Source organism: Chiloscyllium plagiosum, unplaced genomic scaffold (assembly GCF_037043375.1).
Source record: "Chiloscyllium plagiosum isolate Xiang-an unplaced genomic scaffold, Cpla_swu_hap1 HiC_scaffold_10, whole genome shotgun sequence".
NCBI lineage: Eukaryota > Metazoa > Chordata > Chondrichthyes > Orectolobiformes > Hemiscylliidae > Chiloscyllium > Chiloscyllium plagiosum.
In genome coordinates, this window is record NW_028270148.1 from 28,709,845 (window position 1) to 28,733,825 (window position 23,981).

The window sequence follows — 23,981 nt, forward strand, 5'->3', positions numbered from 1 at the left end:
CACATGTCAACAGAGGCAAGAGTCTAAAAGAAGTTTGGAGAGCAGTGATAAGTGATTCTGAAAATGAAATCCGCACTGAAAACCGTGAGAACAGCTGTTTCCTTCAATTAGTTAATGGTAGAGTGGCATCTTCAAGCCTGTTGCCAGATCCTTTCTCCACAGTGGAAGGGAAGTAGTGTGCCTTAGTAATGGGGTTGCTGGGTGACCTAATACCTTTGACAAGTGCTAGTTCAAATATAGACAAGTCTCACTAGAATTAATAGTTAAATCTGCCGGAGGAACATATCTGATGCATTTGATTACTTAAATGTGTCCAATCTCTTCCTCCTGAGAAGGCAGGTGACAATGGGATACAAATTGAACCTTTTCTTCTTACTCTGTTTCAGAGAAAGTAAAATCTCTGTCTACTTCATGGCTCTCCAATGAGTATTACAGTTGACTACTTCATGAAGAAACGATTGTTTATCAGTTTACACATATTGCCTTGAAAACTGTAAGCACCATTCTTGGGTGTAGAGTTTTTACTGGCTGTACTGCTGTGCAAATACTTCTGCCATTCTAAGATGGCATTGCTTTGTTTACTTTCTATATGAAACTAAACCAGATGACCATGCCTTTGGCAAAAGGAAAACCAATATTGCCAGGATGTATCATGTCTGCAGAAAAATCTGAGACCATATGGGTATAATAAAAGTGGAAAGGGTAAATCATTCAGAAGATGAAATACTTCCTAAATATTCAGACAGTGGCTACAAATCATAAATATGAAGTAATGCATTTTTTTGTAATAAGTGTATGCTGTGATTATCCCAAATTTTCCTCCTGAGATTTCCTTGTATTTATTTGGAGAGTTAAGTAGGCTTGAGTAAATAGAGCATCATTAGTGGGTGTCTTGGCAGTATTAAGTGTGTTTTTCCATCTCTCCGCTGAGATATTAAACTACCCTGTGTGTTTTGTTAAAAGAAAAAGTCCCATGGCATTCTTAAGAGGAAAGAGAGCAGTGGAGCTATCCCTTGGTAAAATGAAATAAGATCACTGCAAATAGAGGTTGGAAATCATAGAAACCCTCCAGTGCAGATAGAAGCAATTCGGCTCATCAAGTCTGCAATGACACTCCAAACACCATCCCCATCCCGCATTCTATTCCTGTAATCCCACATTTCCCATGGCTAATCCACCTAGCCTAAGCAACGCTTGACGTCATGGTACGGTGGCTCAGTGGTTAGCACTGCTGCCTCACAGCACCAGGGACCCACATTCAATTCCAGCCTTGGGCGACTGTGGAGTTTGCACATTCTCCCCACGTCTATGTGGGTTTCCTCCGGGTGCTCCGGTTTCCTCCCACAATCCAAAGATGTGCAGGTTAGGTGAATTGGCCATGCTAAAATTGCCCACAGTGTTCAGGGATGTGTGGGTTAGGTGTATTAGTCAAGGGTAAGTATAGGGTTGGGGAAATGGGTCTGTGTGGGTTACTTTTCGGAGGGTCAGTGTGGACCTGTTGGGCCGAAGGGCCTGTTTCCACACTGTCGGGATTCTATTATCAACAGTTTCCCAGGGCCAATCCACCAAACCTGCACGTCTTTGCACTGAGGTTCACTTCAGTTCATTTTTCTGACCAGATGTACAGTAACTGTGGAACTTTAAATGATGCTGTCAGAAATTTGTATCTTGAATGAATAGTAAAAGGTGGAAGTGGATATAGGTAAGCTGCTCATAGGAGAAATCCTTACAAGGTGTCGGATAACTTTTAGTAGTGATATCTCTCCATCTTGCTTCTCCTTTCCTGTGCTCCTCTTCTTCCCCAAATGCCCTACAGCTTGGTAACTATTAGTCCTGTCTCTTAATAAACTGACCTTTTTAATTTTGACTGTTGTCCTGTGGATACATCTGATCCTTTAACTTTAGGACAGGATGTGGGAGAGTGAGCCTACGACCCTTACAGCTTTGCCTAACCCCCTTCACTTGTATTCCCAAAACCCACCATTCCTTCTACGATCACCATGCCATCTTCAGGTTAAGTGTCTAAACTCTGAAATAATCTGTCTGTTCAGGTGCATAGAGTTTTCTCAGTGCCCAGGTGAGTTGTTCCCTTCAAGCACCAGAAAAATACATTTATTTGGTGACTTATCTCAGTAATTGTGGGATTCATCTCGAAGCTGACTGCAACATGGTGATAACTGCACTTCCAATATTGTTTGTTGGTTGCAAAGCACTTTTGAGAATACAAGGGGCATTAAAAATGTCCGTTTGTTTTTAAAAGGTTGAATCTACAATACAGCTGCAGATTTTCCATACTAGAACAATTCTGTGTCCTGAGCTGGTAATTGCTAGAGCTGTGCACGTTGCATTGAATGCTGTGAATTGGAGATTTATTTTTAACCTTGCCGTTCTGGTCACTTGCACTACAAATTACTGGAACTGTGAATTGGTGATGGCTTGATGAATTCACTGGGGCTTCTAATATCTGATCCAATTACATTTCGGGCTAAAGGGAAAAATCAAGTGCTCAAAGCAGAAAGAAATTGGGAAAATTCGATTTGTTTGATGCAGAAACAGAACATGGATTAAGAGAAGATGCAGCAAGAGATGATGTAAATAGGAAAGCAAAAATATAAAAGCTGGGAAAGGATCTCAAAACAATTTCACAACAGTAGGAGTGAGACTCCATAGTTTCAACGCTTCATGCTAAGGTCTTCAACATTTGCGTGACCTATCAGAGCAAGAATGTTCATGATTCAGTGTCAGCCATATATGTTGGCACCAATATCCATTCTTAGTTGTGCTGCAAATCCCCAGCAATTTCTTGATTCATGGGGCAGTTAGTGGGAAGGTGAGCTGGCAGGTTGCTTTTCCCAAAGCTATAAGCAAATTATTGAAGTATCTCGCTCAGTACAAATTACTGAGTTCTTTATGTACGAATGATATTGAGTGCTGGAAAGCAGTTTCTGCGTCTGAACAATTTCATTGCAATGGACCAAACTGAGGTGTGCAGTGATTTGTAACAAAGTCAACCAGATGGACATAAAGGGTGATTTGGTAACGGGATACTGGCTTCAAGGCTATTCCAAGGTCCACTGAAATTTTGCAAAGTGTTTCTTTAAAAATGTGCATTGCTTGAAGCTGGAGAGGATTCAGAAAAGATTTACCAGAATGTTATTGTGTATAGAAGCTTTGAGTTATAAAGGAAGGCTGGGTAAGCTGGGATCCTTTTCACTGGAGTGTAGAAGATTGCAGGGCGACCTTTAGAAGTTGATAAAATAATGAGGTGTATAGATAGGGTTAATGGTTGTTGCCTTTTCCCTAGGATGGAGGATTTCAAGATTAGTGGGCACATTTTTAAGGTGAGAGGAGAGAAAATATAAAAAAAGACATGGGCAAATTATTTTACACAGAGGGTGGTTTGCATGTTGAATGAACTTCCTGAGGAAGTGGTGGATGTGGGTACAATTATAACATTTAAAAGATATTTGTATAACTACATGAGGAGGAAAGGTTGGGAGGGATATAGCCAGCAGGCAGGTAGGACTTAGTTTAGTTTGGGATTTCATTCGGTTGGACTGAAAGGTCTGTTTCCACGAGGTATGACTTTGTGACTCTCACATTTGGTCCACAGACCTGAATGTATGCTACAAATTATAAAGCAATAACTGAGATGTAGTGATACTTTAGTAACTTTGAAAAGAAAATCAAAATTTCAGTTAGTTTGGGGCAAGATTTATAAAACAGAAATAATGACTGAGCGTTCTTCTTGGTCTGTCTCTGCTGTAATTCTGGGGAAAAGGGAGCATGGTTTCTGGTTGCTGCTGAGTTAACCTGTTCATTTCCTTGGTGCTACAGCTCAAGGAATCTCACTGCAGCGTAGGGTAAGTGTGTCTGTTTTTCTGAAACATTAGTACAGTTCATCGTCTGGTTAGCACAGGGAGTTCTGATAGTGAATAAGTTATGGGGGGGGGGGAGCAATTTGCTAGAAAGTAATAATTGTAATTTTAGGCAGCTAATTGAAATTTAACTAGTCATATCAGTTGATGGGGTTTTTTTGTTCTGCCTGTACAATATGGTCAATCATGGACACTGACAGCATCCCTGACTATTACAGCTGCAGAAAGTGTACCCAGCTTCAGCTGCTCAGTGAACGAATGGATAAATTTGAGCAGCAGTTGGAGATACTAAGGAGACACAAATGACTGACAGTGTCATAGAAGTGAAAGAAACGTGGTCACTCCCAAGGTACAGGAAGACAGGTGGGTGATGGCTAGATGTGGCAGTCAGTCAATGCAGGAGGCCCCTGCAACTGTCCTCCTGTCAAACAAGTATTTGGCTTTGAATACTGGTGAGGGGATGGGCCATCAGGTGTCAGCAGCAGCAGCCAGAGCAGTGGCACCACAGCTGGCCAATCGTACAGAGGGGAGGAGCAAGGCCTAGAGCAATAGTAACTGGAGAGTTGATAGTCAGGGGCACACACAGACTCTTCTCTAGCTGCAAGAGAGACTCCAGGATGGTGTGGTCCCTCCCTGGTGACAGGGTCATGAATGTCCCTGAGACAATTCAGGAAGTTAGATAGTAAACTAAAAAGCAGGGCCCTCACTGCCCTATGTGCAAGGAGGCAAGGCACAGGATAGTACAATTGAATATGTGGCTAAAGAATGGGTGAACCTGGGAGGGCTTCAGATATGTGGATCATTAGAGTGTTTTCCAGGGGAAGGTGGAACCTGTACAACAAGGATGGGCTGCACCTAAATTGGAGGGGCACAAGTATCCTGGCGGGGAGGTTCTATTGTGCCTCTCAGTGTTTAAACTAGTGTGACAGGGGGGTGAGAGCTAGAGCAGCAGGTCAGTGAGTACAGCGACTGGGGAAAATCTTAAGTCTAAGGCAACTACAGTTAAGAGAAAGAGCAGTTGGAGAGAGGTTGCTGAGCTCAGAGGAACCAGAGGCTTGGGCTGTATTTGTTTCAATCAAAATGCATAGCAGGTAAGGTGGATGAATTTAGTACCTGGATTAATGCATACAATTACAATGTTGCTGTCACAGTCATGGTTGAAAGAGGGACAGGATTGGCATCTTAATGTTTCGGGATATCGATGTTTTAGATGAGACAGTAGGAAGCAAAAGCAGTTACAGAGTTGCCTTACTGGTTAAGGAGTATATCACAGCTGTGTTGAGGGTGGACACTCTGGAGGGATCTTGCAGTGAAGCATTACGGGTGGAGCTTAGGAATAGCAAGGGTACAATCTCAATGCTGGGATTGTACTACAGACTCTTCAGCAGGAGCTAGAGGGAGAGATATGTAGTCCGATTCTGGAAAGATATGAAAATAACAGGATTGTTGAGTTTGGTATTTACCAAAGCAAGCAACGTGAGGGATGTTGGGGTGAGGGAAAGGTGTTTGAATACTTTTGGGCAGGTCAACAAGATGGAAGAAATGTAGGGTGCCTTGAAATACATTAAGGTAGATGAGTCCCTGGAACAGAAGGGATCTATAACAGAATACTGTGGGGGCAAGGGAGGAAATAGCTGGAGCCTTAACAGATACTTTACAAGCTCTTTGGCTTCAGGTAAGATTCCAGAGGACTGGAGAATGGCCAGTGTTGCTCCTTTATTTAAGAAGGGAAGTAGAGGTAATTCAAGTGAAGTGAGCCTGATGTCGTGGTGAGGCAGCTGTTGGAGAAGATACTGCGTGACAGGATTTATTCACATTTGGAAGCAAATGGACTTGTTAATGAGAGACAGCATGGGTTTCTGTAGGGAAGGTCATGTCTCACTAACTTGATTGAGTTTTTTGAGGAGGTGACAAGAATGATTGAGGGAAGGGTCGTGTATGTTGTCAACAAGGACTTTAGTAAAGCACTTGAAAAGGCACCTCATGTCAGGCTGGTACAGAAGATGGAGTCTCCTTGGATCCAAAGTAAGCTGACTTGTCCATAGAAGACAGTAGCAGTGGAAGGGTGCTTTTCAGAATGAAGATCAGTAATTAGTGATGTTCCGCAGGGATCAGCGCTGGGACCTTTGTTTGTAATGTACATAAATGATCTGGAGGAGAATGTAGGTGGCCTGATTAGTAAGTTGGATGACACCAAAATTGGCAGAGTTGCAGGTAGTGAGAATTCGGCAGGATATAGATTACAGATTTGATGAGAAATGGCAGATGGAGTTTAATCCGATCAAATATGAATTGATGCATTTTGGAAGATCAAAGGCAGGTGTGTATTACCCAATAAATGACGGACCTTTGGGAGCACTGACATATAAAGGGATCTGGGTGTTCAGGACCACAGATACCTGAAAGTGACAATATAGGTGGATAACATGGTCAAAAAGGCATATAGCCTTCATCAGGCAGGGCACCGAATATAAAAATTGACAAGTTATGCTATAGTTGTACAAAACTTTAGTTCGACCCCGTTTAGAATATCGAGTGCAGTCTTGATCACCACACTAACGAAAGGATGCTGATGCTTTGGAGAAGGTGCATGGAAGGTTTACCAGGATGTTGCCTCAGCTAGTAGGTTTTAATTATGAGGAGAGATTTGATAAACATGGATTGTTTTCATTGGAAAGACAGAGGCTGAGGGTGATTTGATAGAGGTCTACAAAATTGAGAGGCATAGATAGGGTGGACTGTCAGAGGCTTTTTCCCAGGGTGGAAAGGTCAACTACAAGCGGACACAGGTTCAAAGTGAGAACAGGAAGGTGTAGGGGAGAAGTGGAGGGAAGCTTTTTCACAGAGGGTGAGTGCCTGAAACACACTGCCAGTGGAGGTGATGGAAACAGGCACATTAGCAATGTTTGAGGTGTATCTTGATGGATGCACAAATATGACACAAATAGAGAAACAGATACCATGCATGGGCAATTAGTAGTGGGTCTAAATAAGGACTACGAATTGGTGCAAGCTTGTTGGGCTGAAGGGCTGTATTGTACAACCAGCTGGCAAATTGCTTTTTACACCAGTCTCACTGTGCTTTTTGTAGATACTTAGAATGGGCTCAGTATACCAAGTAAGAAGCACACTTTTTCATACTTTTCAAAACCTCAGTGCTTGAATTTTTCCATATCTCTGCTTCCGCTTGTTGCAAAATAATTTTTGTCAGCTTCCAGGCACTAATGAAAGTATTTCACTAGCGTGTTTGGAATTCTCATGCTGTGATTTTCCCTGAAAGTTGGTACTGGAAGCATGCAGGACATGGTTCATTGCTTGAAGTGGTTTGACACTCCAGACTTGCTGCCAGCTTGTCTCCCCTCCAGAGCCACAACATTTTGGGTTTGTTTGTAACCCGACCACCAAAAAATCTGCTCTAAAGTGAGACGATGCAATCTGACTGGTGGCAACGGACAGCTTTTGATCAGGATTATGTGTTTGTCTCAAAAACTAAAATTCCATTTTTTCTTAAAATACACAGCCATGTATCTACAAAACAAACTCTCTTGCCTTTATTTATTTATTAATATTTTTCTGGGCATTTCCTGGATATTTTTTGAACAGTTGCTGTACTCTCAGGAAAATGATTATCAAGATGATTGTGTTTAGCCCTTCTGTAAATTACTATCAACTTGGTTTCGCTACTACCTCATTCAACTCCAGGCTAAAATATTAGGAAAAGCCCATAAGTTAGGCTTGCAACCCAGCGTATAAGGAGTGCCTAAAGGGATGTCAAACGGAGTTTCTGTCTGCTCTTCTAAAAACCCGTGACAATGTTTGAAGAAAAGCAGGTAATTTCCCGCAGGTCAGGTCACTGCTTTAATCTTCAAGATTCCACATGTGGAAAGGCTTTGATTTCCTAATCACAATTCACAAAAGTATAACTAAAAAATGGAATAATTTCTCCAAATGTTCGGTATCAAATGCATGGGTGCTAGCAATATTAACATTGCCTCAGTTTCTGAATGTCATCATGCTGTTTGTAATGTTACATCAGTTAAGCCAGAGGCACTGTTGAAGATCGACTGGACTGAACCAGACCCTGTAAATCTTTGAGGAACCTCATGATAAAGCGTGAAATTAAAATATCTAAAGCCGCACAAAGAGAAAAAGCTAATAATGCTCAGCAACCAACCAGACACCACATCAGAGAGATAAACCAAGTTCATGTTTTACTGTTGATGGGCTGTCATCAAGAATTTCAAATCTCATCATAGCTCTGTTTCCCTCTCCAGCTGTTTGTTCTCTTATCAAATTTCTGGAGGTCATAGTAGTTTTTTAGATTTCCATTACCACATTATAGTATATTACTGCACACTATCTGGTGTATAAAATAATGTATCCTGCATAAGTAAGCCTTTTTTACTGCTTTCAGCACAGACATCTTGAACACTGGCTATTACCTGTTGAAACATGAATTGAGGGCTGGGGGATGTAGTGGAACCTGAAGTGGAAATCCAAAAATAAAACCGGTTCAACTTAATGAGTTATAGTTAGTTTGGGTTGGCAGTGGTGTGAGGGATAGACCTACCTACCTTCCTTCCCCTTCCAGTTTCCACAGACCCATTAGTTAAAATCTATCGGAGCTAGGAATGCTGTCACTCTTCATTAAAACCTCCCGTGGTGTTACTTAGATTTACTTGGGTTTGTATTTCATGAAAATAAAGGAAGAATAGGTGTGTACTAAGACTTTGAAGTAGTCATGCTGAGCATTGTTCTAGGTAAAACCTTGACCTAGGAAATACTAGTTTCTGATTTCAAGAGGAGATTAGATGATTTCCTATAGTTTTAAGTCCCATTTAACTTCAAAACAAAAATAAAGACATATTTGATTTTACCTCACTTTCACCTCTACTCTGAATCTGATTCTTCAGGGGTCTCTGCAATTTGTCCATCTTTAATTCCTTATTTGTAAAGAATGACAATTGCAACTTTGTTTCTACTAAATATTGTCAATGAAGACCGTACCACCTTTGTAAAATGCTGCATTAATTTAAAGGACAATGAATGATGCTTCATTTTGTCGTTTCTGCATCAAGTGAATGGCTGTACTATGTGCCATTAGAGATTTGAGTTTACCAAGTCAGTAGACTCTATTCATCTACATTATGATGTAATACTTTTGGCTTCTCGAGCAATGGCCATATATTGAAACTATTAAATGTTTAAACCTTCATAAATAAAACATTTGACACAAATGGTTTAGAGATATGCTTATGGAAAATACTGTAAATTCCTATTCCTGTGCACGTTATATATCCTTAAACCATAGCTTTTGTGGTGACAGTGTGCTAATCAAAGGTTCTAATGACAAGTTTGTGGCACAGGAAGACAGACAGTCTTGTGTTGTATTGATGAACGATATCTGCATCACGCTTGTTCTGGAATGCAATTCTTGTATGGTACTGTTTTCAATTAGAAAATGAGCTGAACTTTCAGCTCATTTTATTTCAACAGATCTGTAATAAACAAGTCATAGCCCTTTGTAATATAATCAGTCTGACCACAATTGGCCTGCTAATGTCATTTCCTGTGGGTAATCTCTCTGAACCTTCCTGTCCACTGAATTTTGTAGCCCACTTTTCTGGAGTCAGTTACTAGCCCACTTCGCATCACCTTGCGCATTGCTCACTGTATTGAGATCAGGACCTACCATCTCCTCATCCTTCTTTTGAATGAACACATCAACATTCTAAGAGTGTACGTTTTTATTCTTCTTCACTGTCAGGTCCAGCTGCCCACTTCCCATAATCGAGAAAAAAACCTAAAAGATTGTGGATACTGTAAATTGGAAGCAAAAACAGAAATTGTTAGAAACACTCAGCAGGTCTGGCAGCATTTGTGAAGAAAAATTGAAGTTAACATTTCAGGTCCAGTGACCCTTTCTCAGAATCCTCAGTTCTGAGGAAGTGTCAGAGGACCCGAAATATGAGTCCGACAGCACAGAGGCCCTTTGGCCCACCAAGTCCCTGCCAATCAAAAGCTAGCACCAGACAGTTGTTGGAAAGTTCCACCACTTTGACTGACCAACAGTGAAAGAATGGTGATGTAGTTTCCAGTCAGAATGGTATGTTGCTTGGAGGGCAACTTAGAGATTGTCGTGGTAACCATGCATCTCCTGCCCATGTCCAGCTGGGTGCTAGAGGCCATCCATTTGGACATAACCGCAAAGGAGCCTTGGCCATCCATGTGGAGCACTGTGCCACGTTGGAGGGAGTTAATGTTTAAGGTAGTAGATCATGTACTGAGGAAATGGATTGGCTTGGTTACATTGAGGGTAGGATGAGCTATACTCCTTCAGACATATGGCGAGTATTTCGTCATACTTAACACTTCACATATGTCCTGCAAATTAAGCTTTATAGAGTCTGGAAATGAGTTCCTTACTGAGAGATTCCAGTCTCTGACTGGCTTTTGTAACCATGGTATCATTTGGCTGCCCCTGTTTAGTTTCTAGGGCTAGAGTGGTGCTGGAAAAGCACAGCAGGTCAGGCAGCATCAGAGGAGCAGGAATGATGAAGGGCCCCATTCCTGATGAACGGCTCCTGCCCAAAACATTGATTTTCCTGCTCCTCGGATGCTATCTGACCTGCTGTCCTTTTCCAGCACCACTCTAATCTCTACTCTAATCTCCAGCATCTGCAGTCCTCATTTTCGCCTGTTTAGTTTCTGGTCAATAGTTAATCACCAGGATGTTGATAATGGGGGGGAGGGCGCGGATTCAAGGGGGAGATGGTAAATAATTGGACTTGTTCACTGCCTACTACTGTGTGTAGATATTACATGCCACTTACCAGATCAAGTCTGGATGCTGTCCAGCATGTCTTGTTGCATATGCACACACGCTGCTTCCATTTCTGACTATTCACCAATGATATTGAATGCCCAGTAGCTCACAGAGAACGTTAACTGCTTCTGAACTTTATGATGGAGGGAAGGTCAATGATGAAGCAGCTGAAGAGGTTGGACCTAAGACCTCAGGAATTTCTGCAGTTATATCTGGGGAATGAAATAACTATCCAATGAAATGTGCAGCATCTTTTGTGCTAGACATGATTTCAACCAATGGAGATTTCCCGTGAAACCCTTTGACTGAAATTTTGTTGGGCCCACTTAATGCCACACTCTGTCAAATGCTATCTTGATATCAGGAGCATTAACTCTCTGTTGAATTCACCTCTCTGCAGTCCATGTTTGGGTCAAGGCTGTGATGAGATCAGGATCTGAGTGCCCATAGGAGAACCTAAATTTAGTGTCAGTGAAGAGGTTATTGCTGACAAAGTGCAGCTTGAAAGCATTGTCCGTGAAACCTTTTGTCACTTTGATCAGGAATCGATGGCTCAGTAGCTTTTGGTTGGGTTGGAAATGCTTTTTTTTTCTGTACAGGGCAGGCAAATTTGTGGCTGTCCTGGAGCAGCTTGGCTACGAACACAGCCAGTTATGGAGCACGTGTTGTGGTTCTGTTCGCCGAGCTGGAAGTTTTTGTTGCAAACGTTTCGTCCCCTGGCTAGGCGAATCATCAGTGCTTGGGAGCCACTTGCGAAGCGCTTCTTTGATGTTTCCTCCGGTGTTTATAGTGGTCTGTCCCTGCCGCTTCCGGTTGTCAGTTTCAGCTGTCCGCTGTAGTGGTTGGTATATTGGGTCCAGGTCGATGTGTTTGTTGATGGAGTTTGTGGATGAATGCCATGCCTCTAGGAATTCCCTGGCTGTTCTCTGTCTGGCTTGCCCTATGATAGTAGTGTTGTCCCAGTCGAATTCATGTTGCTTGTTGTCTGCGTGTGTGGCTACTAAGGATAGCTGGTTGTGTCGTTTCGAAACGACACGACCAGCTATCCTTAGTAGCCACACACGCAGACAACAAGCAACCACAACAACGAGCACCTGAGCTACAAATCTTCGCACAAACTTTGAATGGAGCACATGTTTTGGTGCTCTCACTAGGATGTCGTCGCGACTCTACTGTTATAGAGTCAAACAGCATGAAAAGAGACCCTTCGGTCCAACCAGTCCATGCTGAACATAATCCCAAACTAAATTAGTCTCTGTTGTCTTTGCTGTATCGCCAGAAGTCATTTCCCTTCCTTCAGGATAGTCACCATTAATGTTGTTATTTCTTGAGGTCCTTTTTTAAAAAGGACAAATTACTTTTGTGGAACATCAATAAAATGTACCCACTAATAAGGAGTGGCTTATTTTAACCGAAGTTGCCCACTGCCTGTTTAGATTGGCTAGCCACTTTACAGCCTGGCTGAGTCATTTTGTTTCCACTGACTTCAATTTTGAGTTTTCCATTGAGTAGCTCAGGTTTTAAAACAATGCCCGTTTGATGGACTCAGTAAATCTACATTCCTCTTGGTCTGCTGTAAAGAAACTTGTATTCTGTGTGTTTAAAGCAACAGTTCAGTAAAATGTCAAATGTTATTTCAGTTTGCAGCAACACTGGGAAAGGGTGGTTAAGTGACATGAGGTGAACTATTCTTTCAGAGGCCCAGCATAGATACAATCGGCTGATTGGCCACCTCCTGTGTTGTAACTATTTTATGCTTCTCAGCATGGTGGGACGGACCCCTCTTGCATTGTGCACGCAGTTGTCTGGTGCTCCTAAGTGTGATGGTAGGAAGACTACAAAACTTAATAAATCGGCCTTGCTACCCTTGCTTAGGAACAGTAAACACACAGAGTCTCCAATCTTTATTGCTCCCCAGTGCTATTGAATGAGAATGACTCTGCCTAGAATTATCCTTTCCTCTTTCTGATATTTACCATACAGTCACTAAGCTGTGTTTGAAAAATGCCAAGGTAGTGTACCACAATGACAAGTTAATACCGTGAGAGGGTTAAAATTGGTCTGATAAATGACATGTTCTTTCTTCAAAAAGAGGCTGAAAGCTGGCAAACTCTCAAGATCCAATGTGAGGAACAATAACGACAGCCCAGGTAATTCCCACATAAGCTATGAAATCAAGAGAGCAGTGAGAATGGAGAGAAAAGGTGCCAGCTTTAGAAATGGCCAAGCTGATGGGTGAAAATACATGTTGTCACTGAGGCACGATAGCAGAGAGAATTGTAAACACTGGAAAGTTGTGTGCAAGTCACATTTCGTGAATCTCTGCTTCTCATATGATATGGGTCTTTAATTTTAAATCTGCAGAGAGCACAGCAAGAAGAGTTGGAGAAAATTGAAAAGCACATCCAAAAGTCATCTAAGGATAATGCCAAGCCCTTGGACAAGCCTGAGCAGTAAGCTTGCTTTAAGCCACATTTAATGCTTTTTGGCCTATTTTGCCTCAACTGCTACTGTCGCATATTTACTTTTTCATTGTTTAGTTGTCTGTTGGACTATATGTTGGGCAGGAGAGGGCAAGGGCGTTGGAACTCTAACTTTGGGAGTATGCAATGACTGACTGACCACTTTTCCCACCAGGTTTCTGTATGAGCTGGCTCAAATTGAAAATTTTTCCGAACGAGTGTTTTGTATCCTTTTCCAGTCCACTTTCTTGGAAAGTATTGCTGCAATTAACCGTAAGCTGGAAATAATGGATAACTTATGCAAGGTAGGCCTCAACACACAAACACACTACATGCCCCATTCTCATTATTAACTTCCAAGGCTACAGAGTCTCCTCTCCTGCTTTTTTTCATGTTTCCTTTTATGGTTTATTAAAGGGCGTTTATATAAAACAGTCACTACTTAATATTAACAGGTTTTTGCTGTTTTTAAGACCATCTTATTGGTGATGGTGGCAAGGGATATGTGCGGACCAAACATTTTCCATTTGAAGATTTTTACGGGTGAAAAATGCAAATACATTAATTACAAGGGTAGGGGTGGTGTAGTGCTGGATGTGGCTTTTGGAACTTCACATGTATAGCCAAAAGAGTAAAGTGGGGAAAAAAAAATCAACTTTTAAGATGTTTGGAAATGGTTTGCTATAATAAATGGTGAGTATTACTTAATAGGTCGTCTTGTAAACAGAGGTGCTGATTGTTGAAGCAAGCTTTACTTTTCCAGAAAGATATAAATGGAGCATTACTTGGAGAACTGTCCAGATTCTGGTAATCCTGAGAAAGATGTGGCATGCTCTCTTGCAAATGGGAGATGAAGTATTTTCTTTCTTTTACCCTTGTGCATTTATATAATTTTGTATGGAGTACTTGTCCATTTATCATTTTTGTTTTAATTTGTGCAAGCTTAAAATGCCTGTAATGCTAATTGAAAGTTGTTCCAGTGTCTGACTGGCATCTGATCTCTGGTCCAAATATAAATGTCAGCAGGTTAGAGTTGATGTGACAGACAACCATTTATGACATGATGAAAATAATTTTTTCATTTAAATGTATGTATGCTTTAACTACCTTTCAGTAATTTGTTTCCAAAAACATTGACGTCACATTACTGTAAAATGTTTAAATGTGATCAGGTTCTGCTCCAAGAGACAAAAGGCTTACTTGGAACAGCTCACGTGTTCAGTATCCATGGGGGAGATGATCGTGAAGTAGTAATGATGGTCAAAAGTGCAGAAGCCCAGGTTAATGCTCTGAAGGCAAGTTTTCAAATCCCACCATGGCAGCTGGTAGAATTTCCATTCTAGGTTGATTCATAGAAGCCTGACAGTGTGGAAGCAGGCCATTCGGCCCATTGAGTCCACACCAACGCTTCAAAGAGCATCTCACCTACGCACGCTGTGAGGCAGCAGTGCTAACCATTGAACCACAAAGTTATTCCTAAATTCAGCTTTTGAATCACCCATAGTATTCCTACGGTGTGGAAACAGGCCGCTTGGCCCATCAAGTCCACACCAACCCATTCCGCTAACCTATTGTGCTGCATTTCCCCAACAACTACACCTAACCTACACGTCCTTGGTCACTGTGGGCAATTTAGCATGGTCAATTCACCTAACCTGCACATCTTTGGGGTCTGGGAGGAAACTGGAACACATGGAAGAAGCCCACAAGACATGGGGAGAATGTGCAAACTCCAGACAGATAGTCGCCTGAGGCTGAAATGGAACCCGGATCTCTGGCGCTGAGAGACAGCAGTGTTAACCATTGAGCCACCATGCCACCCATACAACAACAATTTGAATGTACATTACAAAGACCCTTCATTTTGACTTCTTTTTTCTTGATCCTTTTGTTGGATTTGGGTTAGAAAACTGTAATGGAACACTGCCTTTGAAAAGGTCTTAAGTGTAGTTGACTTGAGATACATATCCGTGGATGGGAAAAATAAAACAAGCAGCCAAATTTCGCTGGATAGTGAAAGAGATAAAGAATAAATTGAAGCTGAAAAAGCATGGATATGACAGCTGATGCAGTTTAAAACCAGATTGAGTACAGAAAATTTAGGTGGGAAACTGGAGAAACGTAGACATAAAGGGAGAGAATGAGAAGAGATTAACAGCTAACCTAAAAGGGAATCTGAAACGTTTTTATATTTTTAAAGATGTAAATAGAAAAAAGGGTGATGAGATGTGACATTAAAAAGGGCATTTCACATAAAGGCAAAGAGTATTGCTAAAGTATGAGGTGAGTATTTTGTTTTCCTCGGTAATGATGGGTAGAATGTTACCAAGGTTGTAGTGGAAGATGTGGTCAAGTTACCAGAGGATGCTAATTGATAAAGAGGAACTGGTAGGCTATGCTAAAGTCACTGGATCAGCTGTGTACAAGGACACTAAAAGTAAGGGTGGAAATTGTAGATGCTCTGAAAGCACTGCTAGCTCACAGCGCCAGGGACCTGAGTACCCTCAGCTAGTAATCTTTTCCAAATTGAAGCCTGTCAGCTTGTTCCACCCACTCTATTGATCTTTAAATCCTCACCGTCTCTGTTGCCCCAACTCTCAACACAGCTTATGCCTACCAATATTCTTCCCTTCACCATTTCCTCCCTGAGTCTGTTAATTTCTCATACTCAAACCATGTTATAATCATTGGGATAAATATTCCATTCACTGGAGTGTTGAGCGTGGTGATTCCAGCCTGGGGCGACTGTGTGTGTGGAGTTTGCATATTCTCGCCGTGTCTGCATGGGTTTTCTCCAGGTGTTCCGGTTTCCTCCCTCAATCCAAAAATGTGTGAATCAGATGAATTGCCCATAGTGTTAGGTATATTGGTCAGGGGGAAATATAGGGTAAAGTAATGGGTCTGGGTGGGTTCCTCTTCGCAGGGTTGATGTGGACTTGTTGGGCCAAATGGCCTGTTTCCATACTGTAGGGAATCTAATAATCTTCCAAACCTCTTTAGATACAGGGATTGTACCAAACAATTGGTGAATATCACACTCTTGTTCAAAAGGATGCTTGGATAAGTTCAGAAACTACAGGTCAGTCAGTTTAGCCTCAGTGATGGCAAAATAGTTTTTGTTGGATTGCCATTTTGAAATATCAATCACCTGGGAAGATACAGATTAATGAAGGAAAGCCAGTATGAATTTGTAGAGAGTAAATTGTGTTGAGTCAAATTGCTGGAGTTTTGAGTTCACAGAAAGGGCTGATAAGGGGATACTGTTTGTGCTATACATCACTCTCTCAACACTCCAGTGAATGGAATATTTCTCCCAATGACTATACCATGGTTTGAGTATGAGAAACTAACAGACTCGGGGAGGAAATGGTGAAGGGAAGAATATTAGTAGGCATAAGCTGTGTTGAGAGTTGGGGCAACAGAGACTGTGAGGATTTAAAGATCAATAGAGTGGGTGGAACAAGATGACAGGCTTCAATTTGGAAAAGATTACTGCGGGCTAGCTGAGGGTACTGAAGGATCTGGAAGGCGTTGCACCCATGGTAGTTTGATTGGGGCTTTGGCAGAAAATATAGTAAATGGCTAAGGTTTAAGGAAGAGTGAGATATCATCAAAGTAACTAACTTTCCAGTCAAATTATTGTGTAAATGTAATCATCCTCTAAGATTTGTAAGGTAAAAAGACATGGTGTAAAACCAAATTAAACAATTGGTTAGTGATAAGGTCATTTAGATACTTTGTAAGTGCTGTAGATTTTCCCAAGTCTGTTTAAACTAAGCTCTTTATTGTAAGACATTTTGCTCTAAAGATGACCATTTCTGAACCCCAGACACAGTCTAAGGATATGGTGAAGGCCATTTAGGACTGAGACAAGGAGAAACGTCTTCACCGAGAGTGACGATCTTGTGGAATTTTCTAGCACAATGTGGTTGAGGTCAAACATTGAATGTTTTCAACAAGGAGTTAGTGTAGGTCTTGAGGCTAAAGGGTATGGGTGGAAAACAGGAGCCGAATGCTGAGTTGGACAATTGATTTTATTGAATGGCGGAGCAGGCTAGGAGAGCAGAATAACCTACTCCTGCTTCTCTTTTCTATACCTTTTATGTTTAAGCTGTGGTTAGTATAATGGGAAATGGCATGTTTACTGTTGAGCTTGTGTTTCAGAGGCAAAAGTGAGGACTGCAGATGCTGGAGATCAGAGTCTAGGTTAGAGTGGTGCTGGAAAAGCACAGCAGGTCAGGCGGCATCCGAGGAACAGGAAAATTGACGTTTTGGGCAAAAGCCAGAGGTTGTATTTTCAATTCTTACTGCTGAAAAACAAAACTATAGTCAATAAATATAGTCAATTCACTGGCATTGAAAGCAATGATGCAAGTTGGCATTTTTTTAAGAAACCCAACTAGTTCATTGTCCCAAAAAACATCAGTCCTACATAGTCAAGCGTACATCTGACCGTGAAGTGGCCCTAGTAAATTATTCCGATGAAGAATGAATGCACTTTAAAAAGGCAATGAATACATCTTTCACAATGCCCCATATCCTGAAAATAAGTATTGTTAGTTTAAATGCTGCTGTTGCCAATTATAGTAATCATATTAATGGTAATTAATATGAAAGTACATCATGTATATGTCATATTAATATGATAATGCATAATCATGTGATTGTTTACTTGGCATTATGATAAATGAGACAACAGCTTTTGAACTATTTATTTTTGGGATATGGGACATTGGGAAAGATGAATTCTTTGTAATTGTTTACTTGGCACTTGGAAATTTAGAGAAAATTATTCACAAATGGTTCTCAAGGGCCAATTTAAGCATCTTGACCTTAGAATGATGATGATTTCAGAACCAATGATTATAATAAAGTTAAGAGCTTGAGCTAAAACTTTTTTTCTCTTATTGCCTCAGACACTCCAAACAAGTGCCAGTGTAAAGCAGGTGCTGGGTTTGATTCTTGCTTTCGGAAACTATATGAATGGAGGGAACAGAAGTCGTGGCCAAGCAGATGGTTTTGGCTTAGAGATCCTTCCAAAGCTCCGAGATGTGAAGAGCAGTGTAAGTACATGGTCAACACAAAACTGGCATTGCTGGAGAAACAGAAGGCTCACTTGACTCAAAAGGTTAACTCTGTTTTCTCTCTAGAACTGCTGCCAGATCTGTTGAATTTCTCGAGCATTTTCTGTTTTTGTTTCAGAATTCCAGCATCGGCAGTTCTTTTATGTGATAGGTGCACTTGTTTGTTTCCAGAAAAGCTGAGCATAAACCTGTTTGTAATCTTCCAACTGTTAATCTGTAGTGTTGTGAACAAGCAAAGTTTAGAAGTATTAATAATGTTTATAGCTAATTTAGGAGAATGTGTAGAGAGTGGCAGTTATCTAGAGATAGCAAATTGTAGATAGCCGTGTAGTATAAACTATCTGACTCTTTCAGCCAATGGTTAAAATGCAATGCTGTGGACAGCTAGGTATTGCGAGCATTTATGCTGTGTTTGTAGATGATAACTCCTGACTACTGGACCAAAATCATTCTTTAAAGTTATTGTACGTGACAGCTCTTGGAATGGTTGTCTCCATCTTTTGGGAGAGTTGACACTGGAATTGAAGCATTCCATCCAAAAACAGATAATTGTGGTTGAGAAATCGAAGGTGGGTTTTGCTTAACATTGGCTTGGTTCCCACACAAGCAGATGTCTGAAGGAATGGTTTCCAGCGTGGCTTTTATGAGGTTACAGGAAAATGTCCATTGAGGAATATTGAATCAGCTTGTAATGTATCAGTCAAAGGACATAGTACCTCCTCTTTAATATGTGGTCTATAAAATGCCCGACAGAAAGATTAAAAGTTCTTTAATGGTCAGTATACAGGAGAACCAATTGTGTAAGCTACAAGAAGCTGTGGGGCCAACAGTTTACAACAAGCTCAATAATATATGTAAAGCGAGTTTCTTTTTGGAGTACAAGTTACACGTGATTGAGTGGATACCAGCAGTTTAAGCACTGGTCAGTATTATCTCTGGCAAGTTGCAAATGGTCATCTTAAGTTTTAGTTTTCTTCAGATTTAATTGATCCATTTAAAAAAATGAGTGATATTTCTTGGTCTGGATGTAAACAAGATTAATATTTCATTCAGACATAATTTAAAATAAATAATTTAGCTTAAAAGAGTCTGATCAGAAATAGCAACTGACATTGCGAAGAAAGGGAGAATTGTGAATAATTTCCCTGCAGTGAATAAAGGTGATGACAAACTGGGATGTGGGTTAGAGAGGTTGCTGAGTTTATTCGTGAAGGAAGTAGCACATCAATCAAAAATAGTCTATTAAAGAGATTAAGATGAGTTCATTTCCTTCAGTAACACAGTACAGCTTTGATTTGTTTCCAGTTACTGAACCTGTGCAGTACAAATATAATTTTTGGTTCTTTTTAATATGTGCTGAATCACTTTACGGCAAATTGGCCCAGAGCGATTTGAATGTGTAGAAGTGTGTTTTGAGTCATTAGAAATGATGTGAATTTCTTACCAGCGCCAAAATGACTGACTTGCGATGTCTTGCTGCCAATCTTCCTTTAAAATACCAGTTACTGAAATTACTGGTTAATTTACACAGTACCAAAAATGTAATAAGAAAATAATTTTCAGACCTGGCAGATTCCAATCGACCACTTCCAATTGGCACATTGCCGTTAATCTTCAAAGTTACTGATGATTAGTCACCACCTAAAAATTAACTGTGAAATAAATCTTACAACTGCTGGCTCCTAACCTGTCATCAAAATTGATATGCAACTTCAATCAGCATAGGATAGGCTTGATGGGCGTGTTGGTCATTTCCTGCTGGTTATCTTTCTTGTAATTTCAGTAGGAGTAAACCTAAGGTTGTTACTGGATCCGAAGAAGAGTCCAATCAGTTGAAGGGTTTACTGTGGCTCTCTGTCCATAGATGCTGTGTTTCAGTGGGGGTGTTGTTTATTATTATCAGGTTAATCACTCATCTGCATGTTAACCTTCAGTTCAAAACTTAACCAAATATATAGCCAACTTGTGTACAATTTATTACATTGTATGAAAAAAATATATATTTGCATTTCTTATTTTTGCCTTCGGTTTATCAGCAGAAGTTTCAACTGCCCATATATGGTCGTCTCAGTATAAAAATCTGGTTACAGCTGGAAATAGAAGCATCTTATTGAAGTTTTTTATGTTGCATTGATCAGGACAATTCACAAGAAATGCCACAGTAAAGGGACAACAATGTTCATCCTGTATTAGAGAAGTGGAGCCTGATTGGTAGCAGTGTTGCCATGCGAATCTACCAGTTAATGACTTCACTCATGTGCACGATACGATGAGCCTGACGCTCAATCGTAAATTGGTTGTCAGTTCGCACACTCAGACGTGCGTGGCAAGTGTGGTCCAATTGCAAATCATATCTAATGTTAGATGCTGTTGAGTTTTGAAAGTGTCAGCTACTTGCATAGGGTCAGGACCTTGTTGCAAACAGTCAAACTGACTTGCAGTGTGATATCAGCCATCCTCTTTTGAGTGTATGACCTACATACCTAACATTACACTGGCACTGAAATTCAAATAGCATCTTCCTTATCTGTGATAAACAGGAGTGGTTTATTTTTGGCAGGATCATACCATTGTAAATGAAAATGTTGTTTTCTCTTAGATTTCGCATTTCTTGCAAATTGTCCTAATGAAAGCAAGACCAAAAGCTTTGACAAAATTAGTCCCCTTTTTTTTTCAGCAGTATACAACTTCTGTACCACTAAATGACTTTTTAAAATCAGGTTTTAGCAAAAGCAAAATATTGCAGATGTTGGAAATCTGGAGAGAAAAATCAATGCTGGAAATTGTCAGCTGTTCTGGCAGCATTTGTGAAGAGAGAAAAAGTTAATGTTGCAAGTCAAACATGACCTTCAGAAAGAAAGTAGAAATGCAATGGGTTTCTTTTGATCCCATAGGATCTCTATCTCTGATTATGTTTTTTTTTGTCCTGTATCCGTCTGAATCTTGGGGTAAAAACAATAACTGCAGATGCTGGAAACCAGATTCTGGATCAGTGGTGCTGGAAGAGCGCAGCAATTCAGGCAGCATCCAACGAGCAGCGAAATCGACGTTTCGGGCAAAAGCCCTTCCTTAGGAATAAAGGCAGAGAGTCTGGATCAGCTTCAGGCTCTCTGCCTTTATTCCTGATGAAGGGCTTTTGCCCGAAACGTCGATTTCGCTGCTCGTTGGATGCAGCCTGAATTGCTGTGCTCTTCCAGCACCACTGATCCAGAATCCGTCTGAATCTTGTTCATGATCTTGCTTATAGACCAAGCTGTTCTTTATTCTTCCATTCAGACTTTCACTGGACAAATGCTTGGTGTTCTCGCCACAGCCATTAACACTCCTTTCGTCTTTTGTTCCATGACATCTTTGTAATTTAATCCCTCCTGTCTTGTACCCAACCAAAAACCTTCACTTTTGTTCTTCCTCCTCTTCCACCCTTGCCCTCACTTTTCAACAGCATTAAAATACATTGCGTTCCTTTCTTCTGACAGTTCTGAATGAGAGCCATCACGACTCATTTGTCATGCTTCTCTCTGCACAGCTGCTGCCAAACCTGCTGGCTATTTCCAAAGTTTTATTTATTCTGTAAAAGTCTGGTTGCCTACTTTTGATGGCTTTAGACTTGCTCCTGGCCTCTACATTGTGCTGTTGAACCTTATGAACTGAGAACCAGTTCAGTTCTTTGAGTTTGTTATCATAGCTTAAAACATGAGCCTTGAAATTAATTTTGAACTAATGATTTTGTTTTCTTTAAGCAGTGAATTCCAATGGCTAATGAGGGAATAGAGGAGTTAATAATCCTTGACAGTGTGGGAGCTGAATTAGTGAATAGTTGGGATGACAACACCACTGAAGCACTACTGGGTTAATGACTCTCAATATTGATCATTTCCCTCCTGCGCGCCATCAGTAATCTCTCTTTGCCAGTCATACCGTGAACATACAGTGAGCAAGTAGTTAGAAATGTACAGAAAGAAAATCATGAATCACAGCTTCTTGCAACTTCAACAGCATGCTAGCAATTAATATCCTATTCCAGGAGATAGCAGCCTTATGTTTATTGAAAAATATTTTTAAAAATTTGCCTGAAATGAAAGTTGAAAGCTAACAGAGTTGGTGATAATATTAATGTTTTGGCATTGAGAGACCATTGTCTGTAGGCTAATAGGAATCGGGCAATAAACAAAAATGGATTAGTGGTGCTGGAAGAGCACAGCAGTTCAGGCAGCATCCAAGGAGCTTCGAAATTGACGTTTCGGGCAAAAGTCCTTGGATGCTGCCTGAACTGCTGTGCTCTTCCAGCACCACTAATCCAGAATCTGGTTTCCAGCATCTGCAGTCATTGTTTTTACCTAATAAACAAAAATGGCTCATCAAATTAGTGTTGTGCCGTAGGTACCAGTTCTAGAGTGTCAAATACTTGCAGTTTATATAAATTGATAGATAAAGAGATATAAAGGATGGTTTCTCCATTTTTTGACAAAATAAAGATAGGGAAGAAAATAAGTAAATAGGGCACAATAAGTTACAAAGGATATATTAAGTGGCTGAATGGAGCACACAGTAAGTTTGGGGAGGGAGTTGGTTGGGAGTAATGTGACATTGTCCATTTTGACAGGAAATAAGAGAAGCACATTTTCTAAATGGTGATACATTGCAGAGCTCTGAAATGTAAAGGGACCTGGGTGCCCTAGTTTGGGTATGTGACTGTTTGAAAAGAACAGGCAGGAAAGAGAGTGAGTGTGGTGGAGTATCTTTGTTAGTACAGAATGGAATAAGTAGGATAAGAAATGATCTAAGATTACATGATGGATGGAGGTCATTTTTTAAAGAAAAGGAAAAACTCACTTGTCAGACAGTCGACCAACCGAAATACTTTGCTTCAATCTTCATTGAAGACTGTGTGGAGTTGGCACATTCTCACTGTGTGTGTGGGTTTCCTGCTAATTCTCTGGTTTTCTCCCACAGTCCAAAGATGTGCAGGTAAAGTGGATTAGCAAAACTAAATTACCCATAATGTGTAGGCTAGGTGGGGTTAGCCATGGAAAATGCAGGGTTACAGGGATGGGGTACGCGGGTGGGTCTGAGTGGGATGCTCCTCAGAAGATTGGTGTGGACTCAATGAACCAAATGTCCTGCTTCAACACCATAGAAATTCTATGATTCATGGTGGTGAACATGAATAGCAATCTAAGAATACTATGTAATGAAGGTACTAGAGAGGGAAGACAGTAAAGTTAACTACCACTGGAGAAAATGTACAAGAAAAACTTCTGGGGCTAAGTCACCTGGATCTGATTAATTTTATCCTTGGATTTAAAGGTAGCAATTAGACGTGGTGATACATGGGTAATACTCTTTCAAGGATGTTATATTCTAGAAAAATCCCAAAACTGTCAATGAAAGAGTAAAAGACAGTGATAATAATGACAGAGTCCATTCTATAATCAGGTATTTAGAAATATATAATCTACTCACATAGATTTAACATGGCTTCATGACAGTGATAATGCCTGACAAATTTGAGTTCTTTAAGAATGAAACAAGCAAGATGGATACAGGAAATTCGGTCTAAGTAATATATTTAGATTTCCAAAAGGTGTTTGATAAGGTCCTGCACATAAGGAGACTTGTACTACTCCCAGCATTATAGGCTGTTGTCATATGCAGTATGTAATTGTGGATAGAGGTTTGCTTAATTAAAAGAAGAATGACAGGGATCAAATGGAGCATTTTCAGGATGGCA

At 40.6% G+C, this 23,981-nt stretch overlaps 1 protein-coding gene across 1 annotated transcript in view; it reads left to right on the forward strand.

Moving 5' to 3' along the window:
* The window catches only part of fmn2b (formin 2b), a 479,925-nt gene that overhangs the window by 298,580 nt on the left and 157,364 nt on the right, over positions 1-23,981 (forward strand). The window contains exons 10-12 of the mRNA XM_087990994.1: positions 13,069-13,157; positions 13,342-13,471; positions 18,083-18,229. Coding sequence (XP_087847120.1) covers positions 13,069-13,157; positions 13,342-13,471; positions 18,083-18,229 — 366 coding nt within the window. The remainder of the gene's footprint in view (positions 1-13,068; positions 13,158-13,341; positions 13,472-18,082; positions 18,230-23,981) is intronic.